This window comes from Strix aluco, chromosome W, assembly GCF_031877795.1.
Source record: "Strix aluco isolate bStrAlu1 chromosome W, bStrAlu1.hap1, whole genome shotgun sequence".
Lineage (NCBI taxonomy): Eukaryota > Metazoa > Chordata > Aves > Strigiformes > Strigidae > Strix > Strix aluco.
This window is the reverse complement of record NC_133970.1, coordinates 29,389,448-29,410,963: the sequence shown is the minus strand read 5'-3', so window position 1 is coordinate 29,410,963 and position 21,516 is coordinate 29,389,448. Positions and strand designations below refer to the sequence as shown.

The following is a 21,516-nucleotide window of genomic DNA, read 5'->3' as shown; positions in this document are numbered from 1 at the left end:
GAATAAAGGAGTTCTTGTTTTATTGGGGAGGAAGTGCAGTTCCCCATAAGGATGTGGCTGTGATGTACCTACTCAGCAAAACTTTGCAGTTTTGAGTTCACAATGAAATGGGTTCAAATGCACCACAATATGCCTAAAGCCAAGTGTTCCCACATTAGCTGTGATTGATTGCCAGTCGCTTCAGTGGGCTCAGCAAAGAGAACTCGGCTCATAGAGAAAATGTCCATGGAGACCAAGTCCCTCTTTTTTCAGAGGCTGTTTTTGGGTACAGCATAGCTATGGCAACCTTTCTGTTAGGTATATGATACAATGCAGTATTATGAAGGGATGATTAGACCCATTTATTCAAAGGAAAACTGTATTTATCAGGTCTACTAAGTCCTAGTAGCTTTGGTTCCTGTGTATAAAATGTTCTCTTATATGAGCAAAGTTGGAAGTAGATATTGAAATACACAACAGCATGGGTTTATTTTATTTTTTGCTTATAGTTTGTGCCTTTTGTGTCAGAAACCACCACGTCCCCATCTGTTGCAGGAAATAAGGAAGTCAAGACAACAGTAAAATTCACAGCGAAAAGATCAGAAAATACATTTTTCGTTTATCCTCTTCAAAAAACAAACCAAAACTGCAGAAGATTCAGGTTTTGTGACCCATTGATTGCTATGTACTTCGGTAAGGTGGCCATTCACGATTAAATATGCTTTAAACATTCCAGATATAGAATCATAGAATAAAATCATTTTGGTTGGAAAAGACGCTTAAGATTATCGAGACCAACCATTAAGCTAACACTACCAAGTCCACCACTAAACCATGTCCCTAAGCACCATGTCTACATGGCTTTTAAATACCTCCAGGGATGGTGACTCAACCACTTCCCTGGACAGCCTGTTCCAATGCTTGACAACCCTTTCAGTGAAGAAATTTTTCCTAATACAGAATCTAAATCTCCCCTGACACAACTTGAGGCCATTTCCTCTCATCCTATCACTTGTTACTTGGGAGAAGAGACTGACACCCACCTTGCTACAACCTCCTTTCAGGTAGTTGTAGAGAGCAATAAGGTCTTCCCTAAGCTTCCTTTTCTCCAGGCTAAACAACCCCAGTTTCCTCAGCCTCTCCTCATAAGACTTGTGCTCTAGACCCTTCATCAGCTTCATTGCCTTTCTTTGGACATGCTCCAGCACCTCAATATCTTGCAACTATCACTGAACCAAACAATAAGGAGAGCTAATTGCTAGAGGACATTTAATGTCAGATTCAATGAATGCAGATTTATGAATGTTAGCTGTAAGACATAACCTTCTGGGCCTCTAACACTGCTCCTACTGAATCCAATGAGGTTGTTGACTGTGGTTTCAGAAGAAGAACTATTTGTAAAAGAGTGAGACATTATCTGTCAAATTCCCAGGGAAGATAAGCCACATAGAGATTTTGAAACTACAAACAGGGGTAGATAATATGTTGCAATGCATTCAGCAAATGATAATGCAAGCTACAGGAAAAAATATAACAGGGAAAAACTAATCCTTGGCAAATGAATTTTTGGAGACACAGAACAAATAGGGAAGTAGAGAATGGATTTCCCCATTTTGCCTCTTTAAGAGGAATCAGGATTTGGGAAGATGTTAGCTATTAATATAATATTGATGTTTGGGGAAAAAATGAATGAACTTGATGCAGAGAATAATGTGGAGTGTATGGTTTGGGTTGTTTGCATTTTACTATTTCTATTTTAATTTTATTAGGAAAAGAGTAGTTTTAAAGGTAAAAGAGCAAAGGTCTGGAGGGAGGGGAAAAGGCACTCCATGTGTGATTTTCTGTAAAACATTTAACCTCTCATATTTCAGGTCCCTGTGATAAGAATGATGGTTGCCTGATTCTGTAGGACACCTTAAGTTTGTCACAGAAAATATTTTTTTAAAATTATAAGAGTACTTCTCATATTCTTTCCAAATAGTAGTGAATCCTTGCAGTACCTCTGTTAGAATTTTATAGACTTATTCTAGTTTTCAGATAACAGAGTAGACCTATAGGTTGTTCAAAGCCACTGTGGTGACTCTAAGGTTTAGTCTGACAAGCAACAGTGATGTCTCTATGGAATTTTCTACTCTGCTCATTCTAAACTTGTAAATAGAACAATGTCAGGGTAAGTCACTGATTTAAGAGTTTGTGGTCAAAAGAAGGAACCAGGAGATAAGGGAGGGAGTTACTCCAACTTTGTATAAACAATGCATGTCTGGTTAACGCTAAAAAGATTGATAAGAGGGGAACATCCTGCCCCAGGAGTTGCCAAAAGATAGATGGCTGATTGTCTGAGAAGAAAATCGGCAGTATCTGGGGAAAAGATAAAGGTGGTGGTGGGGAGACTGCGACCACCGACTCAATTTAAGACCAAGAAGATGTTGTGTGTCCCTGTCCCCCCCCTTTGAGTTTGCACAGAAGAATTAAGACACTGTAACTTTAAATCGAGACAAGACACGTTGTTAACCAATGAGGGACAAAGCGATAAGAAACTACCCAATGGTCATTACAGTAAATGTGTATTCAGGTAGTCTGAAGTGTATAAATACATTGAAGTTCTTTTGTGCGGTGTGCTAGCTTTGTGGAATTACTACCTAGCACCCATCTCTGCGCAGACATGGAATAAAGAAATACCTCTGCTCTGGGTGTATATTGGTGTATTGCACACTGGGTAAACAACCCCGTTTGCAGGACAACAGTACCAGCTTACATAGTTGCTAGTTTTCTTACATCTTATCAGGTCACCACCAGTTGCTTGTTCCTTTCCTGCCTGACAGTTCCCCAGGCTCTTGTGCTTGCAGCTCTCTGCATTCTGTGTCAGCATAAGCATTTGTACAGATACATGGCAAACCATTTATTTTTCAGGTCAGTATGCATTCAGTTGCCTGAAGCATTTCACAACATGCCTGCATGACTTGTGGAAACACAACACGGGATGAGCTGCTAGGGAAAGTGGATGGTATCCTGGTGCACTCTTTCTCAGCAGGACCGCTGCTCCTCTACTGAAATATTTTTAAATGCATTGACCATGCATGAACTTTGGAGGACATTTTAACACTAAATAAAATCAAATTATATTTGTAAAATGATGATCAGGATGTCCAAGGAGAATCCTGTGAGAAACTAGTTGGCAGAGGTTTGAGGGGCAGCTTCAGGGTTGCTCTTGATTCTGTTTAATATTTGGATTCATTCCTTGGCTCCAGGACCCTGAGGGGGCACAAAGGAGGTGCTGCAGACGGTGTCATACATGGGGCCTTGCTGCAGGCCTTGCACCTCAAACACGACTCCCACAGTCTCAGCAGAGAGAGTGGCAGATTCTCGGCCCGATGAAAGAGGGGAGCCCTTGGACGCAGGGACTCCGGTGTCTGGGACCAGCGGTAGCTCTGGGCGCTCGTTGCACAGAAGAGAGCGAAAGGGGGCGGCAGGGCACAGGGCCGGCGCGACTGCCATTCCCCCTAGCCCTCGGCGCTGCCGGGCGGCGGGAAGGAGGGAAGGCGGGAGGAGGAGAGAGGGAGGTGACCGAGCCTGATTGAACTGAGGCGCTCAGCTGCCAACACTCACACTGCCTGCTGCTGTGCTGCTCTGAGACTCCGAGGAAGAGGGGGAGAGAAAAAGCGAGAAGCAGGAAAGGAGACAGAAGATCACTAGAAGGGGGAAATCTGAGAGAGGAGGGAAGAGCAGAGGGGAGAGAAGGAACTCTCCTCCCCACAGAGAAGACTTTCCATGTTTCTGGGGACAGAGGGAGAACACTGGAGCTCAGAAACCGTGAGAAAAGCTTTCTAATCAAGTTAAGCAATTTACTTAATCCCTGAAGAGGAGAGGAAGGAGGAGAGAGCAATAATCATAATTTCCGATCATAATCATTATTCCCAACCCCTCATAATTTAACCCCCAGACAGTTCAATGAACTATTCCAAGCTCTTCCTAATTTCCTCCTCGGAGTAACTTCGGAGAATTTAGCAGTCGGTTTCGCCTGGAGGTGAGCTTCGGAAGAGGAAAGGAGAAGTTTTGTGGGGGTTCTGTGCGTAGAAGATGAGCTGGAACCGCCGCTGCTGCTGGGGAGGCGGAGGCAGCAGGGACCTTCTCTGCCGGCTCACCCTGGTGCTGGGGTTTCTGTTGCCCGCCTGCAGGACGCGCCTGTACACCAACCACTGGGCTGTGCGGATAGCTGGGGGGCTCCCGGAGGCCAACAGGATAGCTAGCAAGTACGGATACGTCAATCTAGGACAGGTAACCCTCCTTCCAACTACTTCCGAGTTGGCGGTGGCGGCGCAGCCAGCCGGCGAGGTCTGCTACCCGCCGTCGGGGCAGGGGACGGGCAGCTGCAGGGCGGGCTCCCCGGCCCCGGCGTCGCTCCAACCCCGCCGCAGGCCCCGCCGCGGGGAGGCCCGGAAAGCCCTCTGCCGCCCCAGCCTCCCGCCGCGGGGCTGGGCGACTGGAAGAAGTGATGCGTGGAGGCAGGTATAAAGGAGCTGCGCCGGATCGAGTCAGCTTCTGTAGTCGCAGTGCCCCCTCCGCGGCTAGGTGCGGAGCGGGCCGCGAACTGCGGAGTCGTTCTCAGGCGGGGGGGGGGGCGTGGTGGTAGCCGTGAGGCCCTGCCGGGGCTCTGTTTGCCTCCTCGCGCTGGTTCCGCAGCACCGCCCCCATCAAAATAAAAGAGGAGGTTCGCCTTTTATTGAGCGTGTGGTGTCCCCGGGAGCCAGGACGTAGCAGCTGCGGCCGGCCGTCCGCCCGGTACGGGTGGTATCTCGACCCCCCTTTTGGCAGGATGTGGGGAAGGGAAAGGTGACAAGGGTGGCCCTGGTGCCTGGGGCTGCTTCCGGTCGTGCACGGGCCGCTACAACCCGCGTCGAGCCTGGGGACGCACGGAAGCAGGGATCCTACTGGAAAGGGGAACATGAATAAGGGGGCCGGGGCATTGCGGCTTGGAGGGAAACTTTGTGGCTCTACCCTGAAGGTCAGACTTGGCCAGCCTCCCTGGCAGGGCCCATGCTCTGTCATGGCCCCCATGTTTCTGTTCCACAGTCCAATAGCCACCATTTTCTGCTGGGTTTGTTGTGAAATGAGGGAAAAGCAGTCAGCTCTTGGATGCCAGTGCTCTTAAAGTAGAATTATGCAGAACTTCCTTGATCTCTGCCTGATCACTTAGGTGACACCCAACTGGTCAGTTAGGTATACATGTAGCTCTGAAGAGTCCACAGATGTTTAGCTAGAAAACACCTGGAACTAGCTAGACCCAGAAAACAGTCCATGAGAAAATTCTTGGATCCAGACAGATCCAGGAACTACAAGTGAGGAAACACCTGGTTCTCACTGGATCCAATCACACCAAAAAATTTTCTGCTGCTATAGCCTAGGCACAGTTGCTGTTAAAAACATAAGATTTCCTTTTTTCTGACACATTTTCTGCCACAGTATCCTAGGCTTTCCTGACAATTGGCCTTAAAATGTGAGCCACATATACAGGGCTTATAAAGCTGAATGCCTAAAAAATAAACAAGTCTGTTGCATACTTGTGTGCAAATATCCAAGCACAGATCATCAAAGTGACACTTATCCAGTTGTTATTTGTGGTAAAATGAATTCTCACATACTGTCATTGAGTCAAAAGTTTGAAGCATGTATCTCAACCATTCCCAATTATTGCACACCTGAATGAGACAGTTGTGCAGTTTATTTAATATAAATTATTTACATAAGAAAAGCTAGAAAATGACATTGAGGCAGTACAAAACATGGTGTATAAAGACTGAGTACCAGCTTCCCTCTTGGAGCACTTGTGCAGGTAGGCAAGGCTATTCCCATTTGGAGGCACAAAAATTCAGGAGGAAGTTTTTGTGTCAAAAATGAATCCACATCTGGAAATTGTCATTTTTATAAGATGAAGGAATCCAAGAGTAAAGTTTTTTGCATTGATGTGTTTTATTTTTTTCTTATACATGTCTTTTGCTCAAGGTGGTTTTTTTTGTATATTCCTATCTGGGCCTTTACAATGCTGAAATAAGCAACAGTTAGCTGGTTGGAGGATTCACTTCTTCTCCTTTTGTCTTTTGCCAGGCCATTTCAGGACCTGCTTTTTTATACCTAGCACATCCAAATCTCCCGTTGGATTAAGGAAAGAATGTAGTAAACCACTACTGTCTTCTTATGTGTCAGTGAAGTGCCAAGTACCCACCTGTGACATTAATAATAGATACATTACTGATCAGGTGTACAGAGAAGAATGAGAGAAAATAGAGGCTATGAATAATGAATGACTGAAAAATACATTACTAGGTATACAGATGAAAAGAAGGCATATGTGAAGGGAGTCAATACTGTTATTTAGTTATGCAGATAGGGAGAATGCAAGTAGAACAGAAATGTAAGAATGTTAAATGATGCATGCATGAGAAGGAAAACTAGTAATAATATGAACTAGACTGATGGGTGAATTCTATTCTTCTGACTGTTACAAGCCTTAAAGCACAAGAAGCAGGCAGTGGGCATGGGGGAAGAAATTGCACAGAGCTTCCTGTACGTAATTTGCATTTGGAGTGCTAGATTTCATCCTGTCCTGCCAATGTAGAGCTCAGAACTGTACTGTTGTACAGTTATTTGTCTTAAGAAGTCTTATACATTTGCACAGTCTTACTCAGAATTTCCTTTCATGGGTATCTTTTTAGGGTGGCCAGTTTTAGTTTCTGATCATTCCTAGCAAAATCATCTCCAGATGGTATTTCTTTCTCAGTATGTTCATTAGTATGTTGGTGGAAATTCTGATGTTTGCAGTGAATCCGTTCTTATTTTACTCCTACCCTATCCTTATACATTTTTATCAGACTGACCTTGTCACTAGATAGGACTTAGAATTTAAGAATTCAGAGTGCATAAGATAATCAGAATGTCTATGATCTGACTATACATGGTTTAACATATAAATTATGGTTCAAAGCCTACATAAACCAATTATAATTGTATTTCTTAAAATGTACAAAAAATGTGTATCCTTTTTTGTGAAGCTTATTAAACGTATGTAGAGTATATAACTTGTTAGAGATGGGTGAAGAGGAATAAGGCAGTTAGTTACATTTTAGAGAAAGGAAGCTAGGAAGAGTCAGGACTGATGAGTAGGATTTGGCTGCAACAGGCTTTTTGCATAGATTTGAAAAAGCAGGGTGCTATTTGACTCATAACCAAAACAGGGAGTGCAAAAGAATCTATAAGAAGGGGAAAGAATTGGGTGTTTATTATTGAGAGACAATTGGAAATAATTTAAAAATCTGTACTTGAGTGTAAGATGTTGAAAGACTTTTTTTATCTGAACACAGTATCAAAACACTAAAAGAGAGATAACCAGTAAGCAGAATTCTGTTAGAGGCAGGACTTCCCATGCTTAATGTCTGTATATTGTAGCAGCTGTGGTCAGGTAGTTAAACTTTGGTTTTGCAGATAACATCTTCCAGTTAAACTGAAACATTATGATTAAAGCTGAATATGTCAGTAAGAGCTAAGCTGTTTGCTTTTGCTTGAATAAGGTAATTGCAAATCTCATAAAAGTACACATCCCTAAAGAATCTGAAATAGATGACAAAAAGTGTAGCGCATTAAGCATAATATTTATGATTAAATTAAATTTGAGAGCTCATATTTAAGAAGAAAGTGCAAAAATCAAAATCCAGGTTCCACTACAGCTGACCCAAAGAACCCACTCAGTACAAATGACCCAGAAAAATAAAGGAATTAAAATATTCTAGATAAAAGTTAATGAAATTGTGTATAAAAATGGAAGTCAGGGACAATTGCAAAGTTGCAAACCTGGAGGATTCTGACAACATACTTAACTGCATGACTAGAGCTGAAGGGAACAGTGGAAAAGAGGGGAGGGTTGTAGGTGTTACTCTTACCAGATAGCTTGTCAGTTTTGAATGAGTGGAGATACAAGAAGCCCTGAGAGAGAGATATTAGGATAGAGTAGGAGTAAAGCAGTTAAGAGTAGGCAATATTTGCATTGTGTTTGTGGAGAAATTACATTGAAATATACATTAAGTTGGTCAGTGGATACAAGATGGTAGATACAGAAGGGTGTGAATTGTAAATATCAGCCAAGATCCCTTCTCAGTTTTTGTTATTTGGTATGTTCCTGGTAACAGAATTTAGCCCTCCCTTTTGGTGCTCATGTGATTTCCAGTAAAATAATATCTGATTGAGCCTTGAAATATCTATAAGTCCATTTTCATTGCCATGATGATGTCAGGAAAGCTACAAAACCTAGCTGAATGACTGGACCAATCAGACAGAAATAGATGGATGAAAAGTATGTTAAAGGAGGCCTAGAGATCACCTGCTGCTGAGTAACTGAGTCCTGCAACTCACAGCTTCTGGTAAACTCCTGTTGCTCTTAAATTCTCCTTGTGGTCTCCATCCCTTGTTACAACTTCCCAGAAATTTGAAACTTTAGCTTCTCTGCTTATTGAAAAAAGGAGTTTTCCATGAACTTTTTGGAAATATGGCACAAAAGAAAAAGAATTCTATGTTACTCTGTACTTCAGGCTCCATATTCTGGTTCTTGTTTCATATGAATTGCCCCAATGTACTGCTCATTTATCCTGTTTTTTCCTTACCATTGCCAATGTGAAATTGATAGTAGACATAGAAGTTTGGTTGTCCTTCACAGATATTTGAGTTCTTACAGTGAATCTAGTGAGACTATCATTCATTTTCTTCATGTATGGCTTGGAAAAGCAAAGAGCAGCAACTTAGACCTACCATTATATCAACTGTTATTCAATTTCTGTTCAAAGACTCTTTTCCCCATGGGACTGAATGAAAGTTAGGTATCACAAAAATTGAGGCAGTAGATCGCCTTATCAACTGAGACAAGTGGGTGGGATATCCTTCTGAAAGCGTGTGAATTTGATTGCTCTAGTTAGTGCCACCAGTTTGGAGTTTCTGATTTGAACAGTAGGGCCTGCTTCAGCTGACACTCAAATCAATAGGCCTTCATTTAAGGCCTATTAAAGGCCTTTCCCATGACTTGAAGCTTGAGTACTTAGTTACTGCTAATGCCAGTATCACAACTACAGCTGCATTAAAGCTAATGGAGCAAACACAATGAAGCATCAGTCAGTATAGGCTACAAAAGAATTTGGAGACCAGTAATTAGTGGTGTACCCCAGGGGTCAATACTGGTCCAGTCCTGTCTGACATCTCTCTCTGGATAATTCTTTTGGGCTGTTTGCAGCTTCACCAAGGGGCAGTCATGCTTGATCAACTTGATAAACTTCTACGATGAAATGACTGGCCTGGTAGACAATGGGACATCAGTGGATATTGTCTAGCTGGACTTCAGTAAGGCCTTTGACACTGTCTCCCATAAGATCCTCATAGACAAGCTGTATGGATAAGCAGAGAGTGAGTGGGTTGAAAACTGGCTGAATGGCAAGACCCAGAGGGTGGTGATCAGTGGCATGAAGTCTAGTTGGAGGCCAGTAACTAGCGGTGTGCCCCAGGGGTCAATACTGGGTCCAATCCTGTTCAACATCTTCATTAATGATCTGGATGATGGGGCAGAGTGTACCCACAGCAAGTTTGCTGATGACACAAAACTGGGAGGAGTGGCTGATACACCAGAGGATCGTGCTGCCATTCAGAGGGACCTGGACAGGCTGGAGAAATGGGCTGACAGGACCTCATGCAGTTCAACAAGGGGAAGTGCCAAATCCTGTACCTGTGGAGGAACAACCCCATGTACCAGTATATGCTGGGGGCCACCCATCTGGAAAGCAGCTTTGCAGAAAGGGACCTGGGGGGCCTGGTGGGCACCAGGTTGAACGTGAGCAAGCAGTGTGCCCTTATGGCAAAGAGGGCCAATGGTATCCTGGGCTGCATTAGGCATAGTATTGCCAGCAGGTCAAGGGGAGGTGATGCTTCCCCTCTCCTCAGCACTGGTGAGGCCACACCTGGAACCCTGTGTCTAGTTCTGGGCTCCCCAGTACAAGAGAGACATGGACGTACTGGAGAGACTCCAGCGAAGGGCCACGAAGATGATGAAGGGACTGGAGCATCTCTCCAATGAGGAAAGGCTGAGACAGCTGGGACTGTTCAGCCTGGAGAAGAGAAGGCTCAGGGGGGATCTTATCAACGTATATAAATACCTGAAGGGAGGATGCATAGAGGACAGAGCCAGGTTCTTTTTAGTGGTGCCCAGTGACAGGAGAAGAGGCAATGGGCACAAGCTGAAACACAGGAGATTCTGTGTGAACATCAGGAAACACTTTTTTACTGTAAGGGTGATTGAGCACTGGAATGAGTTGCCCAGAAAGGTTGTGGAGTCTCTCTCCTTGGAGATATTCAAAAGCTGTTTGGACATGGTCCTGAGCAACCTGCTCTAGGTGGCCCTGCTTGAGTAGGGGGGTTGGACCAGATGACTTCTAGAGGTCCTTTCCAACTTCAACCATTCTGTGATTCTGTAATCAGTCCCAAGACCTCCTGTATTTGATTGGGCTTTTGAACAGCGTAAACATGTAATGTCATGGCTTAAATGCACAGATATGATCTTTTTCTTTCCTCATCTATTTCAGGCATGTCTGGCCTACCCTTCCTTCTGCCAATGGGCGTGGGGGGTGGGGGTGTGTGTGAGGTGAGAAAGAGACAGTTCAGTGTTCTTTCTGGATCTCAATAAGAAAGGCCTGACAACAAATGCTTACATAAAATAGCTACTTTAATAAGACAGAATAAGAACAGGAATACGGATAGTGAATAAATCTTAACTTCCCTTCAGATGCTGGGAACCCTGTTTTCGTGCAGCATTGGACAGACCCCAGATTAATTTTCCCGTGACATGCTCTGCAGATCCAGTTGGTGGAGAGAAGCTCCTCCTTTTTGGTCATTTGAGCTATTATATAATTTCCTTACAAGAAAACAACTCTATTCCTAATGGGTGTTCACATGAGAACTTCTTGCTGCACTTTTAGATAAAGACAAGGACATGCAGGTGGCATAATCGCAATAAGTGGGAACTGCCTGCAGGCTCCTCTGTTACAATGAGCTGGCTGAGTTTATCCTGTGACCAAGAAATCTGTGCAGCACAACACAGGCCTACTCAGGTGTTGTGGATGAAAGTATCTCACACGGTTATGATTTAATAGGAATTTAAGATTTATTAGTGGTGTGAGGTGGATCAAAAGGTTGAATTTTAGCAACACTTAATGATTGACCATTTTAAAGATTAACAAGGTGATTTGGTAAAATATATTATGATTAAAATAGCAACTTAATTACATATTTGAGAATGACAAGATTCACACTAACTTACTACAGGGTATTCTAAATCAAAGTATATATATGTATATATGTATAAGCACAAAACATACACACACACACACATAAACAGCACAGAAATATTTGGATATCCAGTGAAATATATAGACATTCACACTCGTGATGGCAAATGCGTGTAGTTAAACACATAGATAGGTAAAGAGGTGGATGGAAGAGACTAACCTATAGTTAAAATTTCCCTCCTCTCGAGTTTGGAGCAAATACTCACAATGCATCGGTATCTCTCAACGGGCAATAACTGAGAGTTGAGAAGTCTGACTTCACCCTGGCCTTCCGTCAGCTTTGTGGGCAGACGATCTTCAAACTTTGAGAAGTCTGAGCCTGAGAGGCGTCCCAGCTCAGGGGAGATGCTGGTCACAGCCTGCTAAAGGGTCTTGCTTAGGGTCGCTATTTATAGGGTCCAAGATAACTGACTTTTGTCAGGTACTTTTCCGTTTCAGCCCAACTCAGATGATGGAATATTCTGGTACTTTCTACCAGTTGTGCAGGCCCAGAACTTGCTAGATCTTGGAGTTCTAGTATCATCCCCTTTGGGCCACAACCCAAGTACAGATGTACTAGGCTGTCAGGAAGTATTGATGGTTCCTATTATTCTTTAAGTGGTAAGAGAGGGGGACAGAAACCAGGTGGGCTAAGGGAGTGCCTTAATGCTCTGGTCTACTGCCTTTCCCAAGCCATTTGAATTGGAATGCAGTCTGTTTCCAACCAACAGGGGAGGTAGGAATCAGGAGTTAAGGGAGTGCCTTTATGCCCTGGTTCCCTACCTTTCCCTATTCATCTTGGGTTGGCATGTGACCCATGGGGAGGAAATTTGCACTAAGCACCAAGCGGCCTAAGGGGGGGGGGTTGCACCACCACATCAGGTTAACTGTTATGTGGATCACTAACTCCTAAATGTGTAATGGTTTGTCAGTCAGGATCAATACATTCCACCCCTTGATCCACATACAGTTTACCTTTCCCAAAGATATTATAAGTTACAGATTATATTAGTAAAGTGTTCAGCTAACAGGAAGCTTCTTGACAGGTTGGAATATTATCTCTGTCACAACATCCACCAGTGCGCAGCAGAGGCCTGCGCAGATTCCATTACAATGGCTACTCATGCTAGTATATGGGCTTCTCAAGCCCTAAGTACAAGGCCCAATACAGCAGACATATTTTTTTCAAGATCACTAGCTCCTCGAATACACTGTCTTCTGCAAGGCTCCTAATACACTCTTGAACTGTAATTAGTAGTTTCTCTAGTGAACAAATCTTTGTCTCATGAAAAGTTCCTCTCTCCTCTTTGTGAATGGGTCTCTTAAGAAAGCAAGGTAATGGCAATCCCTCTGGGGTTGTGATAAGGTAGTATAATGCAAAGCAGCCAAAGAATGGCTCTAAGTTGCACACTGGATGGAGCAATATGGAACATATCCCATCCCAGCGGTTCCCTGATTAAATCTTCTTCTGTCTCGCAGTGGCTACACAGAGCAGACCTTTCTCTTAGAGCAAAGTGTCTGTCATTGACTTTTGGGAAAGTTTGGCTGTCTAGATGGCAGCTGCTGAGGATTAAACACATTAAAACATATAGCCTGTTGCATTTTGTACAATTGTCAGAAATATGACTGTGCTGATAGAGTGGAGATTTGTTGCTATTCAGTGAAAGAAGGAAGCTTTCTTTTGATATAGCCATGAAAATTATAGTATACTGATATGTCATCTTGGTTCCCATGGTTTTCTTTGTTTCATGTAAACATAGCTGCTCACTGGATATAAATTTGTGGTTTGGTGCTAAAATATTCTTAATAGACTGGAGAAAGGAACACCAGCTTATAGAAGGATGAATTGTGAAACATCTGAGAAGCTGGGAATGCTGCTCCTAGCTCTGATGCTGAAGCCCTTTGTGATCTTGAGCTAATGACTTAAACCTTTTCTCCCCACTTCTTTATTTATAGAGACAAAAGTATAGAAACACCAGTAACTGGGGGTAGACACATGAGTTTCTTTTAATTTCAAACACATGGGCTTCAAAATAAGGAAAGCTTTCTAGGTTTGCTCTTCTGGGTGCTTCATCAGTCTGCTGCTATCAGGAGCCAGGGATTTCTCATTCAGGCAGGAGACTTTCCTTGAGGCTATAGGAAAGAATGAGAGAAACAAACAGCTGATATCCCCAAGGGGACAGAAGAATGGGAGAGGTGAAGATATCTTTTCTGTGGCTCCAACAAGGAAGAGAAATGCTGCTTTAATTAATATAGGAGTAAACTTTAGATCCCTCTGTTCCTTTTTCTTCCTTAATTCTAGGCAGGGTCAATACTTTTCTAAATCTCATCTTTCCTCTCCTAATCGTATTCTTCCAGTAATCTTTCTTTCCTGAGCTCTTCCAGGGTCTAGTGGCTTACTCCCCACCTTCTGTCACCCTCAGGAGGTGACAGACTGCCCTTTCCCTGCTTTTTCCTGCCTACAAGTAGTACATGCTGTTTACAAAAAGACATCTAAGCAGGCTAAGCTTGAGGAGCTGCCCAGGAGCCACTGTTAGCTATATGGATTTTTTTTTTTAGGATAAATAGTAAATGAAAGTTAACTTATTGGGAATTTACAAATTTAAAGCCAGCAAATCACACACAAAGCGATAATAAATATTAGTTAATTTCAAACCCAAGGTCCCAGTGATGGCACAGAGAAGATGTTGTGTAACAAGATCAATTGATCAGAAAGAATGGGAAGAATGGCTGTTTTCCATTTTCCAAATCTATTCCTGATGAGAAGCAAAAGGAAATCTTGCAAACTAAGTAGTTGAAATTGGAAGACTAGAAAAAAGCATTTCAGCTGAGCGAAAAGGGAGCTTAAGCTAAGATAAAGAGCCTAAAGTAAGGTTGTCTTCAGCAAAGGCAGGATCAGCTGTGCCCACATCTTTCCTGGCAGATATTAAACCTATTTTTGAAAGTCTTCAGTAAGGAGACTCCACAGTGCTAGGGTGTGGTCAATTCTAGTGGTTCATTATCCTCATTGCCCCCTTGAAGTCTAAGCTGCATCTGTCTTCCTACAGTTTAAAGCCTGCATTTCTTTCTCTATGAACATAAAGAATAGCAACAGTAGAAAAGTTGTAGTGTTCCACTCTTCCTTCCACCCACTTTTTTTTTTTTTATTCCATGCAAGCCCAGTTCTTTCCCTTGTTTCACATAGGTCATGTTTTCACCGATCAGTTTTGCTGTTTAACTCCGATCTTTCTAACTGATCCTCATCTTCTTGAAAAATAGATGGAATATTCCTGCTAGAGGTTTACTGCGGAGTAGAGAATAAGGATTCCTTTAGGTGTCCTGAGGACAGCACTTCTATTTACATATCCTGTTATGGTGCTTGTCTTTCCCATGGCTGTACGACATTGTTGACTTATGTTCAGCTTGTGATCTGCTATAGCTCACAGACTTATTCTGCCAAATTTTTAGACAGTTGTCCTCCAGGCTGAATTTGTCCAGTAGATTATTCTTGATTAGGTGTAGTACTTCATATATGTCTTTGCTGAATTTTGTCCTGTTTTTCCAGACCTTATTTTCCAGTTTGTCAAGTTCATTTTGAATTCTGTTCCTGCCCTCCAACATGCTTGCAGTCCCTGTTTCTTGTTGTATGTATGCTTAATAGGTGTATTTTCTGTGCTAATATCCAGATCACTAATGAAAATATTGACCAAAAATAGTTTCTAGAAGAACTCTGTCAGGCAGTAATTTGCTGCTCCACTGTAATGAGCAGATACATTAATGTTACCTATATAGTTTTCACTTACCATTCCATAGTTTAATTTTAGGCACTACTTCAAGAATTCAAAGGGGACTGTCAATCAAGTAGTATTTGTGTATATATTTATAGATGTGTGTATATATATAAATATATTAATATATATGTATATATACACATCTATGTATAGATGTGTATATATATTCATAGATTTGTATATATGTTTATAGATGCAATTTTTGATTTGAAAAGTATCAGCTGAAAATAAATATAAAAATCAGTGATATTGGACTACATCATCAAGTCCAGTTCATTACTGTTATAAGCCTTTAAGTCTTTACAAATAGATCTCTTTCCACCGGTTTTAAATCAGTTTAAAACTTAACAGGTTTTTTTTCCGGTATGTTTTTGCTAGATCCTGCAGTTCAGACTGTGTAAAGTCGTGCACCGATATAGTGTTCTGGGGCACTCCTGGGGGCTTCTTTGCTTTATGCTTTATGCTTTAATGGATGGGCAGAGATGCTGCTGCCGCACTCATCCTCCAACCGCTCTATCCACTCATCCTCACCATCAGTCCCCATCCCTTCCTGCGTATAGCTCATACCTCAGTGGTGCCCTTCCTGGGCTGCTCCATGCACCCCTGCTGCATCGCGTGTGCCTGCACCGCGGGTACCTGTACCGCAGGTGGATGCAACACAGGCGTCTGCATCACAGATGTGTGCACAATGGGCAGCTGTATCAAAGAAATTTACACCCCGGGCGCCTGCACCATGGGCGCTTGCACCAGGTGGTGTAGTTGCTCGTACTAAGTGGGAGCTGCCTGCAGGCTCCTCTGGTACAACGAGCTGGCTATGTCCTGCGGCCAAGGGATTTGTGCAGTACAAAACAGGCCTGAAGGCCACATTATATGTGCAGCGGAACACAGCACAGCACAGGCCTAGGCCTAATTAGGTTAACTGTTATGTGGATTACTAAATCCTCGATGTACAACGGTCTTCCAGCCAGGATCACTACAGGAGGGAAGAAGGAAGGAAGGTGCTGTATCCAGCATGCAATAAGCCAGTCTTACACACAGAGCCGAGATATTTATTTATTTATTCCATGTTTGCACAAAGATGGGTGCTAGGTGGTAATTCCACAAAGCTAGCACACCACACAAAAGAACTGTAATGTATTTATCTTGTTGCATGATTAGTAAAAACCTGCCTAAATTTATGCTCATGAAGATCTACCTCTTTTTTGCTTGTTTTGAACCTGAATCCTACTAGCTTTGTTTGATGGCCTGTAGTTCTTGTACTGAAAGGACTGTGAAAGTGAATCCTCATCCACTTTTATGCCATACATGATTTTTTAGGTTTCTAACATTTCCCCCTAAATTGTCTCATTTCTGGACAGAAGAGTCTTAGCTTATTTAGCTATTCCCCATACAGAAGGTATTTGTCACATCCCGCTCAGATGAGGGAGACAAGTCACTCAGATTCGTAAATCCCCAGCGGAGTGGAGAATGGTGAGACAAGTCTCAAAGTCCAGACATTTATTAACTTCCCACAATGTACTAGTTGGATACATGATAATTGGCTAAGTATATTGTCAGGGTCACCATTAGCCGGGGTCCTTATTTCTCCATGCGGGAACAGAAACGATGCAACACCAATGTGATGATCAGGTCGTCCATCTTTATTATTTTTTTTTATTCCTTTTCTGGTTACATTTATATTCTACTAAGTTTCGTACACGCACTCATCTATCTTCTAATAGGCTACAGGTCATCTACACGCGCTGTTCACGCGCCTCTACAAGCATTTGCATTGGTTAATTGCAATTAGCACGTAAAGCCCAAAACTTGCCAAAACTCCCTTATCTCATACCCTGTTTTGCTCAGACTTGTGTGCTTTTGCTGACCACAGGTGTTTCTCACTTATCTGCTATCTTGTGTGTTTTTGCCAGCCTTATTTTGCTGGCCTTGTCTTCGTCCTTGCATTCTTCTGTCTGTACTAACTTTCTCCCAGCGCGGCCCAGACTCCTACAGTATATAATGAGCTATGGCAAGCAATACAGTATGCCTTGTGTTACCTAATGGTAGTGAGGGAAAAGGGGAAAAAGGAAAGGAGGGAGATAGAGAAAATAGAGAAATAGAGATCATCAGTCTGGGTTCCTGCATCGATCCCACCAGTGAGGGTTCAAGGAGGCATCTGTCTTCTTCACTTCACTTCGCTCTCCGGACCCTCCCCCTCCTTGCCCCCCCTTGATTTATACCCACTTTCCTTGGGTCCGTCCCCTAGGTTGACCCACATCCCTACGTATCCCATGTACGGGGAGGGGTAAGGTGTTTCATGGGATGATGTAATTAGCATGATCATGTTAGCCCTCGTTAGCATATTGAGGGGTGTTAACTTTAATATGCATTTCGTGGATAATGAAGCAAAGGTCATTCACCGGACAGATGGCCCTTGAAGTTTTGGCCAGGTGCACCAGAGCAGAGCCGTCCTGTCTTCACAGGGCTCCCTCCTCCAGTCCCATCTTGTGTTATTGGGGCAGCCTTATCAGCTTCGACCTCCACAGAATGCACCCTGTGACTCATAGTTTTGTCTTGCGAGTGTTTGAGGCATTTCTTTGATCAGCCTCAACTTTTGCTTTCTCAGGCTGTTTTTCTTAGTTTCTCACAGGCCTGGTTTCTCGTCTCTCACATCCCACCCCGTGACTCAAACACTCCAAGTTCTTCTTTGACCATTGTGATCCCAAAAGGTATAGGGAAAAGGAAGACAGAAGGTGAGAGAGCATATAGCTAATTGCTGCAAGGCATAGTATTAAAAGCAAAAATTTGCATAATATCACAATACTAATATTTACAAGCCATCTTCCCCACCCCTTGAGTCCTGAGGATCCCAGTGATGTGACCCATGACCCAGGGTTCCATCCATCAAACCAGTCCATCAGTCGAAAAAGTTCTCTGGTCCTGTTGGCGATCTTCTTCATCATGGCACGGGTCTCCTCTATAGAGGTGGTGGCATTGTGGATGGTGATGCAGCATTCTCCCTCAGTTAGATTCAGCACACCGCACAGTCCATGTTCCTTCAGCAATGCTAGCCGGGTTCTGCAACGCCATCCTAGATGCTTGTTGGGTCTGCACCTTTAATTCCTTAAAGGCATATCTTGTTAGTACATAGAATTGCTAAGTTAAATTTTCTAAAACTATTTGAGGTTACACAATCACATTAGCAGGTCTATAAGGGTTTAAATGGGAATACAATTTAATATTCAGGTACAATTCATTAATGCTTAATTTGTGGGATCAGACCCCTCCAGCTAGTCTTTGATGACTGCATCCTGCTGTTGATGGATGTGGTGTTGTAAGGACCACATCCAGTTATATGAGCTAGCACTGTGATCTGTTTGGTATTTGCAAGCACCAGTTTGCAGTCATGGGTGACTCACAGGCTTCCTTAACTTTGGAGGTGATTCCCAATAAGGTAACTTAAGGCACAACTCCAGGTTAGCCTTCCAATAAGTGAACTCATTAAATGTACCTGTAAAATTTCCTGGATTGTTGATTGTAATTGATTGGCAATGATTTATTCCACACTCAGCAGGTATGATTCCACAAATTATATAATAATGTAAGCAGATTACAAATAATACCTAGCCAATAATGCCTACAACCATTGAAAGTGCTAAAAGTAACATAGGTCTCCTGTTGTCCAGGATAATGGAGCGGGTTTGCAGGGTCTTTAGTCTCTTTTTTCCTGGCGAGTATGGACGGAGGCTTAGGACAGAACGCGGTAAGTCGTGGGCACCCATTAATTCCCCACCGGCTGTTTATCTTCATTACTGCGTCTGGCACCTGTTGTGGCCATCCTGGTTCGTGGGGTTTTAGGACCTGCTTTAGAAGTCCATTGGTGCGTTCCACAATTCCATTTGCTTGGGGATAGTATGGAGTATGGAAAATCCACTGAATTCCTTCATCTTGAGCCCACTCCTGAACCACCCCGGCAGTAAAGTGACTACCGTTGTCTGATTGGATCGATTTGGGCTTAGGCAAGTAGCTAAACCAACATTTTAACCCCTTCCCTGGAGGGATTTGAGCAAGCTCCTGTGCTAGTGCATAATGAGCGATGGTCGGCGAATGGCAGTATCCCTGGGGGAGACGTGTAAAAGTAAATTGCACGCCTTCCCATGTAAAGGCAAAGCGATCTCTGTCTGCCTCCTGTATGGGGACCATAAAGAACATATCTTTCACATCAATAGTTGCTAAGATCTGGTGGCCTTGTTCCTGTATGGTTGCAATCAGTTCAGCTATGTTAGGCACTGCAGCTGTTAGAGGACCTGTATTGGCATTTAATCGCCGATAGTCAATTGTCAGACGCCACTTTCCGTTAGGTTTACGGACTGGCCACACTGGGGAATTATAGGGTGAGTGAGTTGGAACGATTATCCCTTGCTCCCGCAGCTCTGCTATTACCGGAGTGATCCCCTCCCTGGCACCTAACGGTAAGGCGTAAGGTTTCACATTAACAGTTTTAGAAGGAGGAAGCGCAGGCGCTTGCTGTAGAAGTCTTATAGAGGCAGTTGGGGACCCAAATTTCCATTCCCTTCCTTTTGAATCCACCCAGGCTTGTCCCTTCAATAGGTCAAGTCCCAGGATATTTGTGGGGAAATTTCCCAGGATCATAACAGCCTCTGTTGCAGTTTCATTCCCAGGTAACCAGCATTTCACCCAAGCAGTCGGCTGTGGCTTAGAGTCCCCGAAAACATCTGTAACCCAGATCTGCTTTTTGTCAGCAATTATGCCATTGCGCTTGGGAACCTCAGTTTGGAGTGCTGAAATCTGAGCCCCCGTATCTACTAGAAATGTAACTGGAGTTTTAAGGGGGCTGAGGGGAAAGGTAATCAGCAAGTCTCCTTTAGTATTCTCTGTGAGCCTCCTTAAGTGGACCCACCCGCCATCCCCTGGCTCACTTACTGGGGATGGCGCATCCAGTTTCCCGACCCTAAATCAATCAAGTCCTCTTCAGGGGCAGTTGGTGTTTGAGAAGCAATTACCACCATCTCCTTAGTTTCCAGCTCTGTCCCTCCCTTTGCCTGAAAGGTCCGCTCGGTTGGGGGGGGCAGCTTTCTTTTGTCTTTCCAGGCTCGAATGAGCTTTTCTAAAACTGTAGCAGGCATACCGTCCATTAACTCTCGGGGAATCCCCTGTCCGATTCCCTCAGTCCACAAGAGGTTTCTCTTTGCTCTTAAAACTTGCGGAGGGGAAGGAGGCGGATTTTCCTGCTGTTCCACTCTGCGTACCGAGGGCTTAGGTTTACCCGTTCCCCTGGTAAGGCCCATTCTCCGGCCATAATTTATTAGGTCCTGAGCTATCTCTCCCCAGGTCATGGCTTCTCCCCCCGCCCGTCTCCCCCCTTGCGGGGTTAATGCATTCCGCAAACGATCTTGTAATTGTACTGCATGTGATTTCAAAGAGTCCGGCAAGCCCCAAATCAGGGGAGTCATTTGATCGGGGTTAGCAATTAATAGCATCGGGGAAGGCTGCTGCGGAACCAAACGCCTGTCATGCATTAATTGGAGACAAGCAGCCTTCTGCAGACTTTCGGTCAAATGATTTACGGTTGGGGTCTCAATACATACTGGATCCCCCCTTTCCAAGGGGTCCAGACCCCCAGCCCAATAAGCAGCTCGTTGAGTTAACGACCACAGCTCTCTGTGGTCATCAGTAACTAAGAAAACCCCTTGCCCCCAGTATCCCTGGGCCTCATCTTCTGATAACAAAATTCGGTCGCCACCAGTCAAAGATACCCTCCACACGTATTCAGTCTCAGTTTCCTGAGCTCGTCTGGTATATTTCTCCTGAATTTTCGCAAGCTCAGTCGCTGGATATGGTGTAGTTCGAATGGTGACCTGCGGAGCTCTTCCACCCTGACCCTCGGTGGTCTCCGTTTTAATTAATGGTCTTAAATTTGCCCCCTCATTTTTGGGGTAAAAAATTTCTTGGCTTATCTCTAAATCCTTTGTTGGATACAAGGGTCTGGCTGCTGCTTTTGCCAGACTCGTAACTCCCTGTTCACTATCCGGAACAGAGCCGAGATCTGTCCGGTTGCAGGTTTCTTGTTCATTCCCCTCTTTTTCGGACCGTGAGATTTTTTCTCGGTCCAAGGCATCTAACAGAGCCATGTGAAATCGCTGAGTGGTGTTACGCTCATCAGCTAATTGGCTTTTCAGAACTTCAGTTTGCTCTTGCCAGAGTTTAGCTTTTTGTTCAGTAACTTTACGTTCCTCAACCAATTGATCCTGGAGAGCTTTTACCAGATCTTGTAAGGATTTGATCATTTCCCCTTCTAATTGTTTCTTAACATGTTTATCTTTTTGGGCTGCAGTCAGTGCTGCCCCTAATACAGCGCACACTACAGCTTTTCCTTTGCCTGGTCGCGACCCTTGCAGCCCCGCAAGTACATTAATATA

At 43.7% G+C, this 21,516-nt stretch overlaps 1 protein-coding gene across 2 annotated transcripts in view; it reads left to right on the top strand.

Annotated features, from left to right (window-relative positions):
- Positions 1 to 3,549: 3,549 nt before the first annotated feature.
- Positions 3,550 to 21,516, top strand: part of LOC141917749 (proprotein convertase subtilisin/kexin type 5-like) — a 256,235-nt gene continuing 238,268 nt past the window's right edge. The window contains exon 1 of one of the 2 annotated variants that reach the window (XM_074811170.1): positions 3,550 to 4,254. In XM_074811170.1, the coding sequence (XP_074667271.1) occupies positions 4,057 to 4,254 (198 nt within the window). In that variant the 5' untranslated portion in view covers positions 3,550 to 4,056. Of the gene's footprint in view, positions 4,486 to 21,516 lie in introns of both variants that reach the window. The other variant, XM_074811169.1, reaches the window with a different exon arrangement.